General features: G+C 40.3%; 1 protein-coding gene across 2 annotated transcripts in view; it reads left to right on the forward strand.

The window, feature by feature from the left end:
• nrp2b (neuropilin 2b) overlaps window positions 1-20,747 on the forward strand; it is a 75,846-nt gene that overhangs the window by 46,414 nt on the left and 8,685 nt on the right. For both annotated transcript variants that reach the window (XM_058786275.1, XM_058786276.1), the window contains exons 8-14: window positions 1,919-2,063; window positions 4,886-5,235; window positions 7,014-7,158; window positions 15,131-15,208; window positions 16,124-16,267; window positions 18,887-19,152; window positions 19,262-19,358. In XM_058786275.1, coding sequence (XP_058642258.1) covers window positions 1,919-2,063; window positions 4,886-5,235; window positions 7,014-7,158; window positions 15,131-15,208; window positions 16,124-16,267; window positions 18,887-19,152; window positions 19,262-19,358 — 1,225 coding nt within the window. The remainder of the gene's footprint in view (window positions 1-1,918; window positions 2,064-4,885; window positions 5,236-7,013; window positions 7,159-15,130; window positions 15,209-16,123; window positions 16,268-18,886; window positions 19,153-19,261; window positions 19,359-20,747) is intronic.

Below are 20,747 nucleotides of genomic sequence, written 5' to 3' on the forward strand. Positions count from 1 at the left end.
CCGTATATATCAACCTTGCTTCAATGCAAGTCTAAGGGTTTTATTTGCCCATTAAAAAAACTGAGTCTCAAAAGTGAAAGCACACCTCTGAAATATAATAGAAATAGAAAAGTTGCCTTGCCAACTAAGTTAAATATATGTTCAAAATAATGAAAAATAAGTTAAAGTACCAAAGTGAAATTTAATTAAATAGTAATTAAAGCTAAATAGAAATATTCTTATAAAAAAACTAAAGCTAATAAACCTATAAAAGCATATAAATAATACAAGAATAACAGTTTGGAAAGAATACAGTTTGAAATATTTCACAAGCTTCTTGCTGTATTTTTCTTTTCTCTCAGAAGTGCTGGGTGTGTGTTTGGTTATATCAGTGAATCGTGAGAAGTAGGATTCTCCCACACACTAAAGAAGTGATATATTACACACTTCTTTCTTACCCCCAGTCGGCACACACACACACACACCACTTGGCTCTAACATACTGTGCTGTGTTGAAAAACTTCACAGGCAGTGAAGGGGCAAGGTCACACACTCCATCATGAGGTCATTAAACAAAAGCAGATTTCTGTGATGCATGTCTGAATCTTCCTACTGACAACAGCTTTACACACTTCCACTTTTTCCCAAGGTTTCACTTGTCTTCTGTTTCAGCCCCACCTCAATTGCCCTGTTCAGGAAAAAGGCTTTTTTTATTGGCATGATTGTTATACAAACAAACAAATAATAATAATAATAATAATGTAAAAATAGCATTGAAATAAGGCATAATTTTTTTATTTGAGTCTTTTCCCAAATTGCCATCTGCCCTTCATTTAGAAGATCTGCAATACTCTTACTTACTGTATTCAATTCAATATTGTGGTTGAAGCTTTCTCAGTGTTAATATTTTAATAGTGTTATAAATATTGGCACATATAAATGTTTCACACACCAAAAAAATGGCAGGTAGATTTGTAGTAATCTGAGAGTTATGATGAAATATGTGAAAAATTGAACACTTGCCCCAGGTCTCTGCTTTTAACTAACCATATGCACAATGATTAATGACCACAGGTCCTCAGTTCATAGTTTTCTTCTTTTGTTTTATGATATATTGGGGCGATTTACCAAATGTCAGAAGGTTTTTTTCTTCTAATTTTTTCTAAACCGACTTTAATCTCTTTCTTCACTCTCCGAACGAGTCGGCCTAGCACAGACCTGACCCGGGCCAGCTGGCCCGGATGTCATTGGATCCTGAGACGGGTCAGGTCCTTAGGGTCCAAGCTTTGTTTCTGTGTGTGCAATGAAGCAGGACTCGCCCTCTTCTAGTCTTTCTCCTCTTTCCTACTTCCTCTCTCTGGAGACAAAGACCCTGACAGAGGCTTGTGTCTCTGAGGAGGGAGGAGAGATGGAGATTTGCTATCAAAGCTTGTCATCTTGTCCATCCTCACCATCCTGAGAGGCAGTGGCTGAAGCACATGGCATATTTCTGTGATACCCTGGGAGCTCCCTGCTGAAATACTAATGATCCATCTGACACACTGATGTAAACAATGACAACACCCAAAAACATGTGGTTGCATCTGATTTAATGTCTTTATGTGACAACATTCAATCTCATAGAATGACAACTGATTCTTCAAACACTCTCACACTGTCTCACCAATGTCTGTGGTCTTTAACTCATTCTGGAGGAAACAGCGTTTCATGTTTGAATTTACGATGAGAACATTGGCGTCTATGTGTGTATTCAGTGGTGTGTGTATTTTAACAACGATTAAAGTCACAATCTCACTTGACCCCAGTAAAGAAGCTCTTACTGTGCGAGAGTTTGTGCTTGTTTGTGAGGTTAGTTTGTTTTTGAACGAGTGGCCTCAGCCAAACCACCTCCAGAATAGTCATAAATCTCCCTCTTTTTTCTCTCTCTCCGTCTCCTTAGGTTTTTCATGCGAACGTAGACCCCTCAGAGGTGGTCCTGAACCGGATCCCCCAGCCTGTCTTAGCTCGGTTTGTCCGCATCCGACCTCAGACATGGAAGAATGGAATCGCATTGCGCTTCGAACTTTATGGCTGTCAAATCACGGGTCAGTAAAACTCTCACCATACATCTTTCTCCAAGTCTGCACAGAATTCAAAATGTTTCACCAGCCCTTAAGGGAGCTGATTTGTGGTTTTTAACTTTTAGATATAAAATAATAAAATAGCAAGAAAAAGACAAATTTAGAATTTTGGAATTTTAATAAAAAGTTGGGTGTTTAAAGGATTAGTTCACTTCCAGAATAAAATTTTCCTCATAATTTACTAACCCCCATGTCATCCAAGATGTTCATGTCTCTTTCTTCAGTTGAAAAGAAATTAAAGTTTTTGAGGAAAACATTCCAGAAGTGGAATGGCTCTCCATGTAGTAGACATCAATGGGAGCCAATGGGTTGAAGGTCCAAATTGCAGTTTCAACGCAGCTTCAAAGGGCACTACATGATCCCAGCCGAGGAATAAGGGTCTTTTCTAGCGAAACAATCGGCCATTTTCTAAAAAATTTTAGAATTTAAATATTTTTAAATATATACTTTTTAACCACAAATGCTTGTTTTGCACTAGCTCAACCTCACGCATTAAGTAATCACGTTGGAAAGTTCACTCGTAACGTAGGTGGAAGACATGCAAAGAAAGTCAAATGCCCTTTACAAAAAAAGGTAAAGCATCGATGTCGGACAATTTTGAAGTTGGAGGACAAAATGAAATGGAGTTTTTCACCCTACCCTACCTTTTAAAAATTTACGATTTACTAAAACGTGCACACGACATTTCGTTCCTCGATTTATAAATCGTGTGCACGATTTAGCAAATCGAGGGAACGAATTAGTAAATCGTGTGCACAATTTATAAATCGAGGGAATGAAATAGTAAATCGTGCACACGATTTAGCCTACTATTTTTTTCCTGTATGTCATGTGCGGGGCTCTGTATTTTTTAACTAAAGTATGTAGATGAAGAACTACCTGGGTGTGACCTTTCCAACGTGATTACGTAATGCATAAAGTCATGCATGTGCATTGCAGAGCTAGTGCAAGGTGGGCATTTATGGTTAAAAAGTATCTACATTTATTTATTTATTTTAATTTTTTGGAAAATGACCAATCATTTTGCAAGATAAAACCCTTATTCCTAAGCTGGGATCATGTAGAGCCCTTTGAAGCTGCATTGAAACTGCAATTTGGACCTTCAACCCACTGGCTCCCATTGAAGTCCAATATATGGAGAAAAATCCTGGAATGTTTTCCTCAAAGACCTGAATTTCTTTTCAACTAAAGAAAGACACGAACATCTTGGATGACATGGAGGTGTGTAAATTATAAGGAAATTTTATTCTGGGAGTGAACTTATCCTTTAATTGGTTGGTTGATAGAAAGGTAGATATAAATGGGTATATAAAGATAGATTGATCAGTATTTACCTATTTATATCATTATCTGTGTCTATAATATCTAAACAGGTAGATATAGATTTATAAGGTAAGTTTCCCTGTCTCAATTCAAGTTCAATTCAAGTTTATTTGTATAGCGCTTTTCACAATGCAAATCGTTGCAAAGCAGCTTTACAGAAAATTAAAGTTTCTACAGTATATGTAGTAATAGCTCATCTCAAGTTGATGTCCATATGGCAGAAATGTACAGTAAATATCAAGCAGTTAGTTAATGTCATGTAATCAAACAGACGGTGAACACTATTAACAGCAATGATTATATGTTGCGATCAAACTTATAGAAAAATTCTAGCAAAATTCTAGCAAAATTCCTCATCATCTGAGGTCTTCTGAGGGGTTGGCATCATCTCAGGGGTTGGAAAGTTTGCATGTCTCATGTGAACTTTCGTACGCAGCAGGCCCTCAGATACTGCACGTGACAAATATTGTTCCAGACGCCCACTGTGTCCCTGTCAAGTGAGCTCAGATGTGTATTTATCAGAGCTCTTTAGGGTCCTGATTGAGTTTGGCTATTTATGGAGATGGGGAGATAGCAGTCACCTAATTCTGTTAGCATGTCCTGCAGCAGATGAAGGAGGTGAGCTGCTTTTGCACTGATGTTATCAGAGACATCACACTCCATCATTACGCTATTAAACAGTGATTCGCTCCTATTTTCGTCGACACTGAGCAGGACAAATGCGCTTTTAGAGACGGGGTCTTTTTCAACACTGACACAAACGACGCATGGACACGCCACTGGCCTCCATATTAGACCTGCTGCAGTCCCGCGGGGGCCGTTGTCCCTCGGGCATCCAGCCCAGAACAAGCTGCTTTCAGTGAGGCGTGTCGCTACCCTTCCTGTCTTTCCCGTGAAAGAGTGATGCTCGGCCCGCGGGATATCCGGCAGAGCCGAGCCCATAAAAATGCCCGTGAAGCCATCGATCAAGTTTGCGCCGTTAGCCTCGTTCTGTGCTTTACTGCTCTTTCTGTCGGAGTGTGGGTGTACCTCTGGGTGTAATTCAACTGAGATTGTTAGGATGGGCTTGAACCAGATGCCCCAGCCTGTTTTCCTGTTCTTTTGTTCCGTGTTTAAGCCATAGGCCAAAATCAATCATTTATTTCTGGTAGCTTTTGTATTTGTGCCGGCTGAGCCAGAGAATGGTTGTTTTGGGCTGAGTGGGTTTGCTTTTAACTCTGTAGAGGTGAACCTAGAAAAACTGGAACACGAATTTCTTCCTGTAATAAATCCTACACACAAACACCCACTCTGGGGGGGATGTACACATAAAAAACACACCCACACATGCTCTGTTTATTTATTATTTACTCCTAAGGCCTCTCTCATGACATAACAACATGAAACATTGATCTCTCCAGCCTTAAAATGTCAATTCCTCTTTGCCTCACCATAACTCATCTACTTGTCCATCCTCCTCTCAGACGCTCCATGCTCCGAGATGCAGGGAATGCTCTCCGGCCTCCTGCCAGACTCCCAGATCTCAGCCTCCTCCATGAGGGACATCCACGGGGCCACAGGTGCAGCCCGGCTGGTGGCCAGCCGCTCAGGATGGTTCCCCAGTCCCACGCAGCCTGTGGCTGGCGAAGAATGGCTGCAGGTGGACCTAGGAGTCCCCAAAACTGTACGGGGCATCATCACGCAAGGGGCCCGCGGGGTGGATGGCAGTACCAGCGCGGAAAACCGGGCCTTCGTGCGGAAGTATAAACTTTCCCATAGTTTGAATGGAAAAGACTGGAGCTACATCATTGACTCCAAGACCAATCTCCCAAAGGTGAGAACGATGCAGGATTTCTTTAAAGACAAAATTATTATTATTATTATTATTTATTTTATTTTATTTTTCCGACTGCTTCCAAACTAAGGTCTCCTAATGAGCTGAGAAAACAGTGAAAGGGTTAAAGTGGTAATTGGCTGTACTTAGATTCTAGCTGGTTCAGGTTAGAGGTCTGCGCGGGACTGTTTTTTAAGTCCCGCTCCCGCCCGCTCCCGCGAGGTTATATCCCGCACCCACCCGCTCCGCGATATATTCACTCTTTGTTCACCCGCTGTCCGCTTTGAATAATTTTCTTCCGACCCGACCGTTCCGCTAAATTTAGATCTCGTTTCCAGAATCACACATTTAAATTTCCTCTACTGAAAGAAAGACAGATAGGCTAACAAATAAAAGTGTAGTCTGCACAAAATTGTATTTGTTATTTTATTCGTCTTGTCAAGAGTCTTTTATTGACAGCAATGTTAAACGAATTTTGTGTCTTAAGACACGAAATTGTTTAACATTTTGCTGCCAACACAGTAGGAAAAAAGTGTCAGAGAAAATAAAATGTACAAAAATTGTATTCCTTATTTTTATTCGTTTTGTCAGGATACAATTCGTTTAACCTTTACAACACAATAGGAACAAGTGTCGCAGAGGGAAACAAAATGTAGGTTGTACAAAACGGCCTATTATAATTTTATTCGCCTTGTCAAAATACTAAATTCGTTTAACATCTTGCTGTAAACACAGTAGCCTAGGAAAAGTGTCGCGGAAGAAAAATAAATAAATAAATAAATTGGACATCTGTCATTTAAAATTATAGGCTAAGCAAAATATAAACAAAACCGAGTTGAGCGTTCTTCAAGGACAGCGCATCCACACTTTGCTCCATCTTTATTCTGCTCTGTCACTCATCGACAACCTGCCTGTTCTGTCTGTGGGCCGTATATTCACTGGAAGGCTAGCCTGCTCTGAGCATCGTTATGCACATGCTGCGCACAGACCTCGCAAATAAAACGAAGCACTGGTTCATGTGTGCAGTGCGTGCATAACAGTCCAGTGCAGGCTGTACCGGTGCTTGAATAAAGTGCAGATATGCTGTTCTGAAAAGATGTCGGGAACGGGATATTGTTAGACCGCCCGCTCCCGTTCAAACTGCACCAGAGTTACCGACCGCAACCGCGTTTTATTCGGGAATTTAATCCCGCGTCGCAAGAAATCTGATCTGATTGACAGCCGCGGGAATGCAGACCTCTAGTTCAGGTTGATCTAATTGATTATCTTGGTAAACCTGGGTTTTGCCTGGTCTTGATCTTGGTCAAAAGCCAGTTAAGCCAATTAGACCACCTTGAACCAGTAAAAACCCAGTTTAACCACCTTAAGCATAATATTTAATGTTTTTCCAGCAAAGGAGTACTGAACGGAAGAATAAAACTGGAGTTGAATTAGGTTAATTAGTTAATCGTGCTAATTTAAATACCGTGGGTCGTTGAAAGGGCTACAGTAATGAACAGTTCACCAGAATCAGATTATTAGCGGACTCATTTCATTCTTTCGCTCATCTCAGCGACTCAGCATTTCACTTCTAGATTCCCAATCTCCCACTCTGAGAGCAGAATTCAATTATGCTGCAAGCTTTGATAACATTCCAGTGAAATCATCCACAGTTGTGTTAATTAAAACCTGAGCTGCAGAGCTGCATCAGAGACTCGGAAATACAGAGAATATGCAGTAGCTTTCGTCTCTCAATCACACAGCTGGGTTAAAGTGCTTTTGTGATTCTGCTCCTCCAGATTTTTGAGGGTAACACGCACTACGACACCCCTGAGATCCGTCGCTTTGATGAGATTGTGGCCCAGTTTATCCGAGTGTATCCAGAGAGGTGGTCTCCCGCCGGCATCGGAATGAGACTGGAGATACTGGGTTGTGACTTGCCAGGTAAGACCTGTGTATGTTTTGCTTTTTGTTTTGTTTTAAATTTTTTCTTGTAATTTGTTTTCACATATTTTTACTCTGTGACTTTGGGCGTGACACAAAGCAGATTTATAATAATCACAATAAACAATTAATCCGCTGAGTAATAAAAGTTCATTAGCCTAGCTGTAGGCTGTTTACATTGCCTGTAGCAACTTCATATTAATATATAATGCAAATCATGTGCGGTCACAGATGTGTGTATTCATTGGCTACTGGCAGCAAGTTCAATGAGGCTCATATCATCCAGATTTTACAGTCAGAATTATCCATTTTAATTAAAAATAAACACGATACCCCCAGCTACAGAAGTAGAAAGAAACGGAGCAGTCCTGCAGCCTCTCTGTCACTTCCATCTTTGCTCTCTGTCCCCGATGTCCTTCATATTTCCTCCTCTTGAATCTTTTACCTGTCACAGCATGACGATCAGCCAAAAGGACACACGGCTGCTCCCTCTGGACCTGGCCTGGGCTCTATAAAGCGGCAGGCCGAGGGGCAGTAATCGACGGGCTGTCTTCATGGCTCTGTGTCTGCAAGAGCGCCGGGGGCGAAGGAGCATTAGAAGAGCTGCTAGAAAGGACGATGTGGGTGGAGGCCAGGGGAAGCCTCAGGGCTCAGTGCCCAGGTTTATTAGCATGGCAGGACTGCAGGAGGAGAAAGGCATGATGAAAAGTCAGATAGAGAGCCGGTGCTGGCTCAGGGTTAGTTGGTGGCACTTTGCAGGCAGAAGATGAGATCCGGGATGAAAGCTTCATGTGTCATCAGCGGTGCTTGGTGCGATACTGGCACAGGTTACGGAGCCTGTGGGCCATAAATGAATGAGAGCGAAAGATCAAGAGAGAGAAAGAGAGGATAATCAAAGCGGATGAAAGAAATAAGGCAGGGATCAAAGCCAGTGAGTTAATGAGTGACGAAAAATGGACTGACGGTCGATTGTGTTTGTGTACACACGGTTATGTTTGCGTGAGGGAATGCGATGACAGTGCGGTGAGGCTCCGCAGCGCACAACTGCGCACCAGATGTTCGAGACACAGGGGGCTCAATCTACCCCACTCACTGTTGAAACTACAGCCCCAGTTCCTAATCTCCACTGTAAATCTAATCACATACAGATCCCGAGACACAAAAACACACTCGTGTGTTATATATACTTGCATGTGACTTTGAATTGTGTGTATTTTTCTTTCGTACTTTCTTTGTTTCTGCCCGTACGCACAACATCATGGCTGTTTCGTTTCCTACCATCTGTTATGCACATCCACAGTGATCACTAACAGTACCGGTCCTCAAAGGAGCCGTTTGACAACAAAAAACATACAGGCCTATGGTTTGAGTGAGATCGTCCTAATTCGGCTCTCTAAAGCAAACTGTACTTTTGTAAATTGTGGCTGGTTGCAGCTGTGGTGTGAGGGTGAGTGAAGCAGGGTTTTAGTGTTTTATGTTTTTTGTTTTGTACTGATTTGTTTTGTTTTTTGTTTTATGTTTTTGTTTTGTACTGATTTGTTTTGTTTTTGCTTTTGTAAATAGTTGTTGTTTGCAGTTATGGTGTGAGGGTGAGTGAAGAAGGGTTTTAGTGTTTTATGTTTTTGTTTTTGCTTTTGTAAATAGTTGTTGTTTGCAGTTATGGTGTGAGGGTGAGTGAAGAAGGGTTTTGTTTTGTTTTGTTTTGTTTTGTTTGTTTTTATACTATGGCTTTGGGCATGACAAAACGGATTAATAATAATCGATAAACAATTCATGAAGGCTAATGCATGTAGCAATATATGCAATATATAGCAATATATAATGCAAATGATGTGCAATCACAGGTGTGTGTATTCATTGGCTATTGGCAGCAACCTCTCTCATCAAGGCAGATTTTACATTCAGAATTATCAGTTTTAATAAAAAATAAGCACAACGCCCCCAGCTACAGCAGTGTTATATACACTTACATGTGACTTTGAACCGTATGTATTTTTCTTTCGTACTTTCTTTGTTTCCACCCGTATGCATAACATTATGGCTGTTTCATTTCCTACCATCTGTTATGCACATCCACAGTGATCACTAACGGTACCCATCCTCAAAGGAGCCGTTTGACAACAAAAAACATACAGACCTACGTTGAAGACCTTGTTTGAATGAGATCGTCCTAATTCGGCTCTCTAAAACACACTGTACTTTAGTAAATTGTGGTTGTTTGCAGCTGGGGTACGAGGGTGAGTGACGCAGGGGCCGGGGCTGCTGTTGTTCTGATTTTGAGGGGCCGTGGGGATTCGTAGAGAGAAAGAGACGTTAAATATTCACAGGGCTACATCAGTCTCACACCACTGCACAGAGATGTTTACGCCAATCACACACATCTGCCACTGCGTTCATAGTTGTATACTGCCCGAACACACACAAACACACATTTAATTTCATATAAAGAGAGGTTAATACAAATTATCAGCTCTGGAATACTTGATTCTGAGTGGTATAATGACCGCATAACTGTAAAATTGACCATTGCCCCTAACAAACAATTTCTCTCATATCATACCACAGTCTCTTTCTTCTTGCATGCAAAAAATAATTTAGACAAATCAATATTTAATGTCCATTTATTTGGTAAGCAGCCATGTAATAAGCAGGATAATGCACAGTCATGTTCTCACCCTGACAGGGTTTATTTAATGATAATGACCATTTAACTGTGCATTACGTTTGACAAACTGAAATTATATATCATTAAATATACCATACTGCTCCTATATACTGTACAAATACACATTAACTAAGGTCATGTATTCCCGGAGTTATTCTGAGCTGTGGCTAAGCTACGATTTTGTCCCCAAATCCCATCACTCTCCCGGAGGAAGGAAATTTAGAGTGAGGGACACGAGGAGAGAAATAATGAATTGATGAATAAATAAACAGAGGCGTGGCAGACAGACCTTGTGAGAGCAAGACCGTGAAAGACACACAGAGGGACTTTAGATATTTCAATCAGGCACCCTTGTCTATTATTCATTACTGGACTCACGTCAAGCCAGAGGTTCCTGTCTCTGGGAGAACAGAGAGCGAGAGTGGGGTAGAAAGAGTGAGGACAGTGACCTCTGCTGGGTGCAACGTGTCTCAAAATTGCAGGCGCAGCAGAGAGACACCTTTACCATAGCGTGCAACCCTTGAGACTGGGCTCACCTGGACGTCTCTCCCTGCTCAGGCTGAATGGACGTTCTGAGATTCAGGAGCACAGGGTTACTGCAGTTTAATTAGCTGAAAAGAATGATGTAAGAAAGTAGCAAGTTAAAGCCTGTTACCGAAAGTTTCTATAAGGAGAAGATGGACCACTCATGCAAAAAATAATGGAAGAAATCACAATGCTCATTACAGCAATTCCTGCAATTCAGTTTTTGTTTTTTACTTGAACCAGCCTGAAAATAGCTGTTTCAGTATGAATTGAGCTAATAAATCAAAATAATGCCATTGTTGTGATTTTATTGAAGATTTAAAATATGGTTTGAAAATCTTGACAGACTTTTACTATAGTATAAGTATAAGTATATAAGAGCTGTATTTTACACCTATCACTTAGACATAAAATTGCTGGCAAGGGCCAAGATGGTCAATGAGTGAGCTGACTTGCCTTAAAAGCAATCAGTTCTGCTCTAACCTATTGCCCACACATGGTACTAACATAAACATACCATCCTTGGGTGAGCAAGAATGCCACACACCTGAAAGAGAAAGAAATAGATCTCAGCATGTGCAGTGCTCACTGATCACTCTCAGATGTGTGGGCGGGGCCTGTGGCTGTCCATCATGGGAACAGTGGGTGTGCTTTAGGACACAATGTGATATGATGGAAAATTGTTTCCACTTCTTCTCATCTTTGACGAGGAGAGTGTAATCACTTCTCTCTGCTCTCTGGCTCAACCTCATTCTCTTGCCAAAAACCGAGGCTCTCCCTCACCATCTTTCACTGCTATCTCTCTATCTGGATGGATGCATGTGAGCTGAAGGACAGCAGCTTCCCTCGTCTAGTTGAATTGGCTCTTTGAAGTAATCAACCACATGTTTCTATTTAGTGTATTCCCCCTACACAACCCATGTTTGCACACAGGCATTTACCCACAAAGCCCACATGTCATTCTTCATATCCTCCCAGTGTAAATGTTTAGGTTGATCTGCACTCCTCCCCTGCTCTTTTTCCATACAGCACGTCTTCCTAGCTCTTCCTTATATAATGCCTGGTCTTATGGTCTTTCCAGTGTACAGTACAGCTCTCCTACTGGAAATCTCATGTATACTTTTAGTTCACTCAAAAAATATAATTCTGTCAAAACCTGTGTGACTTTATTACAAATATATTTTGAAGAGTATTTCAACTGTTTCAAGTATTCAGTGGAGTCCAAAACAACATTGGACCCATTCACTGTAGAGACAAAAAAACAAAAAAAAAACAGACATTTTTCCAGAATATCATATTTTATGTTCTGTAGAAGAGATAAAGTCCATACAGGTTTGTAACAACATGAGGGTGAGTAAGTGATGACTGAATTTTCAAACACATCTCATGGCAAGTTATAATTATTTTACATTTTGGCAAAATGGTGGTGAATTCTTATGAATTCGAATCAGTTTATTTGTTTTCACCCCATTGATGGATATGTTTAGGGGTGGACCGTTATACTTTTTTCGTACAAATCAAAACACATGAATTCATATGAAAACACCAACTCGTAAAATAGTTGTTTTCTCATGAGATCGGGTTTGAAATTTCATTTCGGCGAAACTCTTTCGGTAAAGTCTAGTGAAACATACTGTAGCTTAATCACTGCAATTAAACATATGTTTAACATCTGCAACACATCTGCATATAGACAAGCATTATGAAGGTTTATGATAGGATATCTGGTGCTAAACAACCCATCATAGCATTTTAGCCAGGGTTAGGTGCAGCGTATAAATTCTTCATTTTGTAACTGTATTTTCTTACATTTGAAATGTGTGTATTCACTCTCCATCGAGCCAGTCAAAGATTGGTTTTATAAATCGCCACTGTTGTTTTGAAGCAGGGTTCTCTGAAGACATCTGATGTGAATATAAACACTGTGAGCCTGAATATTTCTAGGCATGTGAAGCATATTTGATATCCATCACCTGGAGATGATTTGTTGGTTTAACTGACTCATGAGGAAAGTCCTTATCAGAGGCCAAGCAAACAGGCCTGTCTGAACTCAGTGTGTTTGTATTTGGGGAATTTACTAGCTTAGAGATAACATGATAAACCTTCTGTTACTTTCTGTGTTCAAAAGACACAGAGACAAAAGCTTTAATTAGTTCAGTGCTGCAGGAAAACGGCTTTGTTATTGAATTCTGGAGGCCAAAAGCCTCGTCTTTCAAGTTGGAAATGTTTAATTAGGTTGCATATGAATAAGCGTCAGTGTTTGAGTATGCATTTGTGTTTAATGTGGTTGTGAATTGAACACATTGTTTAAAATACACTCACATCAGCTTTTGATGATCACTTTCACTGTTGCTGATCCGATCTGACTCCTGTTCTCTGTTTGTTACTCCACACAATCTCCCAAACGCACATCAGTCTTTGTTTTTCCTTGTAATGCAGTGTCTGCTCAAGATCTCAGTCAGGCGCTGAAGTACGGCCGGTCCGCCTGCCAGGGCATAGATTTACTCCAGGGCTTTCTACATAATTGAAAAATTTTTTCGTCTTGCTATGAAAACGCTGAGTCAGAGATTGCCGAGGCTCAGCGGGGCCCATGAGAGAGGAACCAGGGCTGACTCTGCTCTGTGCCCTGAATCCAGAGGTTAAAAACAAGGTAATCCTTCAGGGTGAGGAGGAGTGACCCCAAAACTAGCCCTTGCTTGTAAATATCTGGTCTGTCTTTGAGACTTGGAAACATTTCATGGCCTTAATGTGTTATCAGGCTGTGGAGGAAATCTCAGGCGACGCCCAGAGAGTTCTGGGATCCAGATCAATTGGCTGCGTCAATAGAGCTTTGGAGCATATTGGAAATCTATTGCTGTGTCTTGCTCTGATCCATAGCTTGAGCTTCAGCTATCAGGAGAAATCAGCAGCATATTTCACATAGAGTGAATAGAAATGAGTGTCATTTGAATAGAAATATTAGCTGTCAGTCTTAAAATTTTCGTAAATAATAAAGATTATCTTAACTGACAAGTAAATGAAAACACCTGTTTGATCAGCCTATGATACTATAATACTTGGCTCATGCTGTTAACAAGGGAAACAGTCACTACTGTTCAAAAGGTCGTTATTAATGTGATTTTTTGAAAGAAATTTATACTTTTATTTAGCAAGAATGCATTAAAGTGATCAAAAGTGACAGTATAGAGATATAATGCTACAAAGATTTCTATTTCAAATGCTGTTCTTTTAAACTCTATATTCCTCAAAGGATCCTGAAAAAATAAATATATCATGGTTTCTGCAAAAACAAAAATGCTTTTCTACATTAATAATAAGAAATGTATCTTGAGCAGCAAATCAGCATATTAAAATGATTTCTGAAGGATCATGTGACTCTGAAGACTGGAGTAACGATGCTGAAAATTCAGCTTTGCATCACAGGAATAAATGACATTTTAAAAATAAATTAAAATAGAAAGCAGTTATTTTAAATTGCAATAATATTTTACAATACTGTATCTTTAATCAAATAAATGCAGTCTTGGTGAGCATAAGAGACCTCTTTCAAAAACATTTGAACGTTGGTGTGCATTAGTCGGGACAGGAGTGTCTCACACTTAATGAATGTGAGACTAAAGAACGAAAGGTGTGTTAGGTGAGTGAGAGAGAGAGCTCTCAGTTCCCAGATATCCAGGACTTGCTGGTAGGTTAATTGCATTTGTAAAGGGCAGAAAATTAATAGAGTTTAATGTCAGAAGCAGCCAGCTGGTGCATCCCTTTCATGTACGCACCCGCTTATAGAAATTAATAACATATTAATATTACAGTAGGCCTCTCCTTTTCATGTTGTGCTAAAGTGTCTACATGATTAGTGTTACGCCACTCACGTATTTGCCAATTAAGCGGGGAATTGTTAAGAGTAATGACATTAATGACTTTAAGAGCTGACAATCATTACTCATTTACGCCTCGTTGTCTCTAAATCTTCATTCGCTCGATCCCCCGCGGGGAACGAAGAGAGATGCAACGGCTGATTTAACATTTTCTGTCATAACAAATTATCACCGCAGAAAGCACGCAAGAGCACTGTTGCAATCGCCGACACTGAAGTTTTGGTTGCCGTCTGGCTTGCGTTGTTTTGGCCAAAACACAACATTCATTCATAGACGAGAGACGTGGAGAGAAAGAAGAGAAATAAGGCTAAAGGAGTGAACTTTGTTGTTGTATGGAAATGAAAGTCAGCTATGGACAGTGTCAGTGGAGGGAACCTCTTTAAAGGTTTTGTGACTCATGGAAAATAGCTGTGGTAACAGTGGTTTCGCATTTAAAGGCATTGTGGGTAACTGGTACAATAACTGCAGTGGTCCGAGGTGTAATGGCAGTGCTGATGAACCGTTTATTGTACAGAATATACTTTCTCTCTCTCAATTAGAGCATTTCACAGTAAATAGTTCTCAGATGCTCAGATTTTTTTATTTTACAATCTTTTTTTGTAAACGCACAATGTGTGCGTGTGGTGCATTGCACTTTTTTAATTGTCTCAGTCTGTTTTACGTGTGTCTGGTGGTTGTGGCCACTTTTTGGAGGACAGATGCTGGTGTGCATGCATGCCTGTGTGCGATCGTGTCGTGTGTGATTATTCAGTCATTTCATATCTGAGAAGTGTTTGCCTGTGCGTGTGTTAGGAAGACTTGCATATAAATCAGAAATGGTACAAGGATCTTTTTTAGAGTGCCTTTTTCCAGTCCACAGTAAATGTCTTATTTGTAATATGTGCTGTTTTTTTTAACTTTCTTTTAGAATCTACCACCATTCCTGACACTGCAACGCCGACCCTCCCTTCTCACGAGGAGACAAGTACTGCCCACAGGACACCAGGTAATCAAACAGAGCACCTTACCAGAATAAATCACTGTAGTGAATGAGATCAGATCTCATTACAGAGTGGAAATCAATAAATTCGATCTTATCTTTGTGTATTACGAAGACTCAAAACTTTACTGACATGAAATGAGAATATCAAGTAGAGCATGTCTTTCTATGTGTTTAGATAAACAAGCATTTCAGTATATCACACATGCACACATACACTTTTATTTACAGTACTCTGCAGTGTAATTGCAGCCTTGCTTTTCCCGGAGCTCTAATAACAGATTGCCGCCCCTCCATTTGTACACACTTATGTGTTGATAAGTAGAGGCTCGCAGCATGAACGCTAACATTATGCTAACTAGCATAGCAGCATGCCTTTGGATGGATGGCTGACGGAGGCCCGCTAAATGCTGAGGCACAGCGCTCCATGTAGATGAGGCTGTGCTGGAGTCTGTCGGTGTCTGCATGTTAACACAGCACCAGCAGCAGCAGCAGCAGAGCCAGTCAGTGCATATACAGCGAGGCAGGAATCTGTGCATATTTACTGAAATGGCAATCTTTCAAATACAGTGAGACTGTAAACTTTCACCTACAGTGAAACTGGAATCTGCCACATACAGTGAGATACAAATCTGAATAGATGCAGTGAGACAGGAATCTGTGTGTGTAAAGTGAGACAAATCTGTACATATATAATATATCAAATATACAAGTACAAAATACATTTATAGTAGGACTGTATAGGCTTTACACCAAGATAGGTTTACACGAGTATAGTCAGCTATGCAGTTAGACAAATATGTCTATAGATTTCATGAGGCACATACAGTATGTGTGTGTTATGGGAGAGCCTACAGAAGGGTCTGAGTTCATGGAAAATGAGTATAATCTGGTTTGCTCTCTCTTTCTCTCTCTCCCCAGCTCCCACCACTCTCTCATCTCTGGGTGGTCTGTGTGACTTTGAGCAGAGTATGTGTGGATGGACCCATGACCCCATGTCCGAGCTGAAGTGGTCTCTGTATAGTTCCTCTAGTCCTAGTCTGGACCTGACGGTGGGATCTGACAGTAAGTCCATCTTAATAAAACATATTACATAGCCTAAAACAAACTAACAAATGTTTACACTATAATCTCTTCAAACATAAACATTGGGAATTTTGGGATAGCATTGAGGAAATAAACAGGGACGGTGGTAGAAGGTCTGAAAAAAAGTTTAGTGCTGTATGGTGACCGCACTGCACAAAAGATGTTTTCAGACCTTCCTTTGCCCTTGTCCTCTTTACTAGCACATATGCACATGCACAAGCACAAGCGCTCACCTCTCAAATTCCATCCATCCGTCTCATTACTGGTGTGTAATTAATGTGATAGTTGAAATCTGGGAATAGTATCTGTCACTCTCTCAGTCCATCCTCGTTCCTCCTCTGGGAGTTTGTTCCTCTCTTCATATCCCTGAGCTTACCTGACCTTTATCAACCTTGCTTGAAAAAAATAAAAATTGGGAGTGCTTCACTAATTCTGAGCGCACACACACACACACACACACACAAATGTACAGTTTTCCATGTCCCCCATGCTTTCTTGGAGAACTCTGCCTTGTGAGGCTGTTAAAACAATCTTTGCCGTTTTCCACATGTCAGGGTTTAAAGAGAGATCCAGGAGTCAAAAGGAAAGAATCCTCTCCTGTTTAAACCATTCCCAAACTAAGAGCACCCCCAAGCTCGAGACCTTCTCTTGTGTTTCTTCACTCTTTTACACCAGGGGTGTCACTTCACATTCCTCACCTTCTCCAAACAAACTGTGTAGATTCCCTAATGCAAAAAAATAAAAAAATTCTAAGTACTCAAGCTCGATTTCACAAGTTGTTTGGGTCTGAAATGTGTCTGAATCATAAGTAGACAATGCATTCCTAACATTGCTGCAAGTAGTGCTTTAGTACAGCAGCAATAGTCCTTCAGGTCAAAAGGTCAAGATGTGGGGCCAAAAAGTAACCTCTTTTGACTGCATTCTCTATTGAAGTCAAAATATATTTTATTGTCATAAAATATACCTTTATTTATATGTGCATATATATATATATGCACATATATATATATATGCGTTTTTGTGACATATGAGGACACAAATTTGTATAATGACATGGATATGACATAGGTATTACAAGGAGAAGGTGATTTATGAGGACATTTTCCTATATCCCCATATTTCAAAAGGCTTATAAATCATACAGAATGATTTTTTTTTTCAGAAAGTAAAAATGTACAAAGTTTCCTGTAAGGGGTAGGTTTAGGTGTAAGGTTGGTGTATAGGGCGATAGAAAATATGGTTTGTACAGTATAAAAACCATTACGCTTATAGAATGTCCCCACAATTCACAAAAACAAACGCGCGTGTGTGTGTGTGTGTGTGTGTGTGTGTGTGTGTGTGTGTGTAAAAAATAGATATGCATGTAAAAAAAAAATTATATAAAGTCACATTGTGAGATATAAAATCACAATTGCAAGATTGTAATTGAAAGTTTAAAAAAATCCAGGCAGGAAGAGGCAGAAATGGGTTTCCACAGTTTTACCAGTGATTTTCTTGTGGAGTATGTTTCTGGCATCACTTCCCAGCATCCCTGGACAAAAGCTGCTCAACTCATTCACTTTATAGCACAGCTCACTCCAATAAAACATCACAGTAAGCTGTGTAGATCCTATGGCTCCTGGAACAGCACTCCAGAGTGTTCATACCCCAGTGTTTTAACCAGGAAACAGAAAACCAGAGGTCCAGAAAGGGTTAATACGCAGTCAACCTAATTAACTCTAGTTGTAGAAGGTTCCACTTAAAAACAATAATCCCAGAAGTACCTTTCCCTGCCCTCTGGTTATTTCACAGGCACATCAACCTAAGCTAAACAGTCTCCGAGCTATGGTGAACTTTCCCTGTGAAAGGGTAATTAATTTTTTTTTTTTTTATATGTATACCCAAGATCAAACAGTGGAAGGTCTTTTGAATTAATTAAATGCATAATCTATTTAGGCATCTCATACAGGAGGACCAGCGACAGCCTGGTCTGATCTCTGATTTCAGTGCTGTATTTTAAATAAGTTGGGGATGAGAAATGTGTCAAAGTAGGGCGAACGGAAAGAAATGACTATGCCATTTCTCTGTCGATCAGTGGAAGGTGGAGGCTTCCGTATTATAGCTGAGGCAGCGTGGGTAATGATGATAATTTTTGGTGCCATGCTGTCCAGTCCGATCACTCACAAAGTGTTTCCCAGCCTCCTCTCTGATCATCGTTTTCCGCTCTTCCTCTCTTCTCCCATTCATTTTTCTTCCGCTTTACAGAGTTTGGGATATGACAGAGATTGTGTTGTAAAGACTCTTTCCTCTCAACACAGAGGGGATGTGCTTTTATGTCAGAACTGATTTTCTACATCCACTTAAAAAAAAAAAAACAGATCAATTATTTATCATTTTGCAAACATAAAAACATACCAGAATGTTCAATGCAGTGTAACAGTGAGAAAGAAACAGAAAAAGGGAGAATTAAAAAGTAGCTTACAGTGATTGACTAAGTAGGACATGTTCCTGGATCTACATCCTGGTTAGGGTTGGAGAGTTATGTTTCTTTAACAACAGTGTTGTTCCAGGACCAACAAAAGATGTTTAACATCATCACTTGTCTCATTCTCTCTACAGATTTTGGAAATTTCCTGTACGTGGAGGCGAGTCCTAAGTTAGAGCCGCAGCGTGCACGGTTAATGAGCCCGTCTGTGGGACCCGAGCGCCGTCCCATCTGTCTGCTCTTCTACTACCAGCTGCAGGGTGATGGTCAGGACAGCCTCCGTGTGCTGCTCCGGGACGATGACCAGGAGGAGACGCTGCTCTGGGCGCTGAAAGGAGACCAGGGGCCCATGTGGAGAGAAGGCCGCACCATCCTGCCTCAGTCCCCTAAAGAATATCAGGTATGACAGTTAATATATTGATAGAAATATAGGATGAACTGACAGCAGTAACACAGTGTTGATCTGAATGTAGTCTTTAATTCTCTTTCTTTTCTCTTTAATTTGTAAGGTTGTCATCGAGGGCTTCTTCGAGCGTGGCAGTCGAGGGCACATCTGGGTCGACAACATCCATATGAGCTCCAGCATCGAGCTTGAGCAGTGTACACGTAAGTATTAACATCTGGGTCTTTCTTTGTCTCGCTGTCTTTCTTTCTTTCAACTGTCATCCACCATATTTGTCACCAGGGACCAAAATCAAACACCTGCCAAGCACCAAATGCAAGTAAAATTTCTTTGACGAGTAAAAAACAACCTTTACATTAAGCCACTAAAACTAAAATTAAATTTAAAAAAATATATTTTAATCTGAAAGAAAAAAAAACTTACTTTTATTTATATGTTTAAATGTTTATTTTTAATTAAAAACATTGAAAATATTTTTTTGGGGACCGGTAAAAAATATTGATAGATTTTAAGAAAGATTTTTTTTTTAAATTATACTTTTTCAAAATGTACCCAGCACTGGCAGACAGAAAACGTCATTTTTTTATCCTGATTGTCATAAAACGATCCATTCTGCTTTCCATGCCCACCCTACCCTTGCCATTCAAGTCCAAGAAAAAATTAATCACACAGAAAGTGTTTTTCAAGTGCTCGGCTCGCACAAAAAGCTGAAAACTAGGCCACACTCACCCTGTGGGCTCTGATCCCAATCTATGTTTCATTAGTTTCTTTTCCTTCTTCTTTCTTATTTGTAAACAGAGCTTTCCAAAGCCATGCCAGGGAATAACCAGACAGGCCTGCTCTCGACAGTGTAGCTTTTCACAAACAGACATTAATGTCGAACAAAGCTCTGCGTTACACGACCAGTCACTAACAATGCTGTGAAGGTTATTTACTGAGCAAAACATTACCGTTCCCTCTGAGAATGTGTGACTTATTATATTTAAACTATAATCAGCAAAAGCAGGATTAGTTATGAATCAAAATTGATGTGAGCTGTCATACACACTTTCATTCAGTTGCTCACGTACACACTTCCACCACAGGCCCCCAGCTTTGGGAATGCTCTTATTAATTAAAGCTGTTCGATGTGCATGCGCCAGCCCTGTGTCGCTGCCAAATCTGTCCCCTGTCTCTCTGCAGAGTTTCTTTTTAAAGCGAATGCATTCCAAACATTCTGAACTGGCATTCTGAGTGTGTGTGTGTGTGTGTGTGCACAGCACAGTTTGCCAAAATGACACACAGCCCAATCCCAATCTCCTCCCTTCTTTACTTTTTCTGTTTCTCCTTAACCTGTGTTTGTCATTTCAGACCCCTCTACTACACAAAAGTCTTTATGATGAGCTAAAGGGTTGTGTTAATTACATATGTAGTCAAGGGGGCTATAATGAATGTCACGCAGGAAATGTTCCTACATGATAGATATCACTCAAATAGGTGTCTTGAGATATCAGGATATATTTAGACAGTTGTAAAGTAGGATTTTGGTTAACATCGCTTACAGCACCTCAAGATTAATTTTGTCAAGGAATTGGAGCTCCAGAGTAATTTAT

This window comes from Onychostoma macrolepis, chromosome 09 (genome assembly GCF_012432095.1).
Source record: "Onychostoma macrolepis isolate SWU-2019 chromosome 09, ASM1243209v1, whole genome shotgun sequence".
NCBI lineage: Eukaryota > Metazoa > Chordata > Actinopteri > Cypriniformes > Cyprinidae > Onychostoma > Onychostoma macrolepis.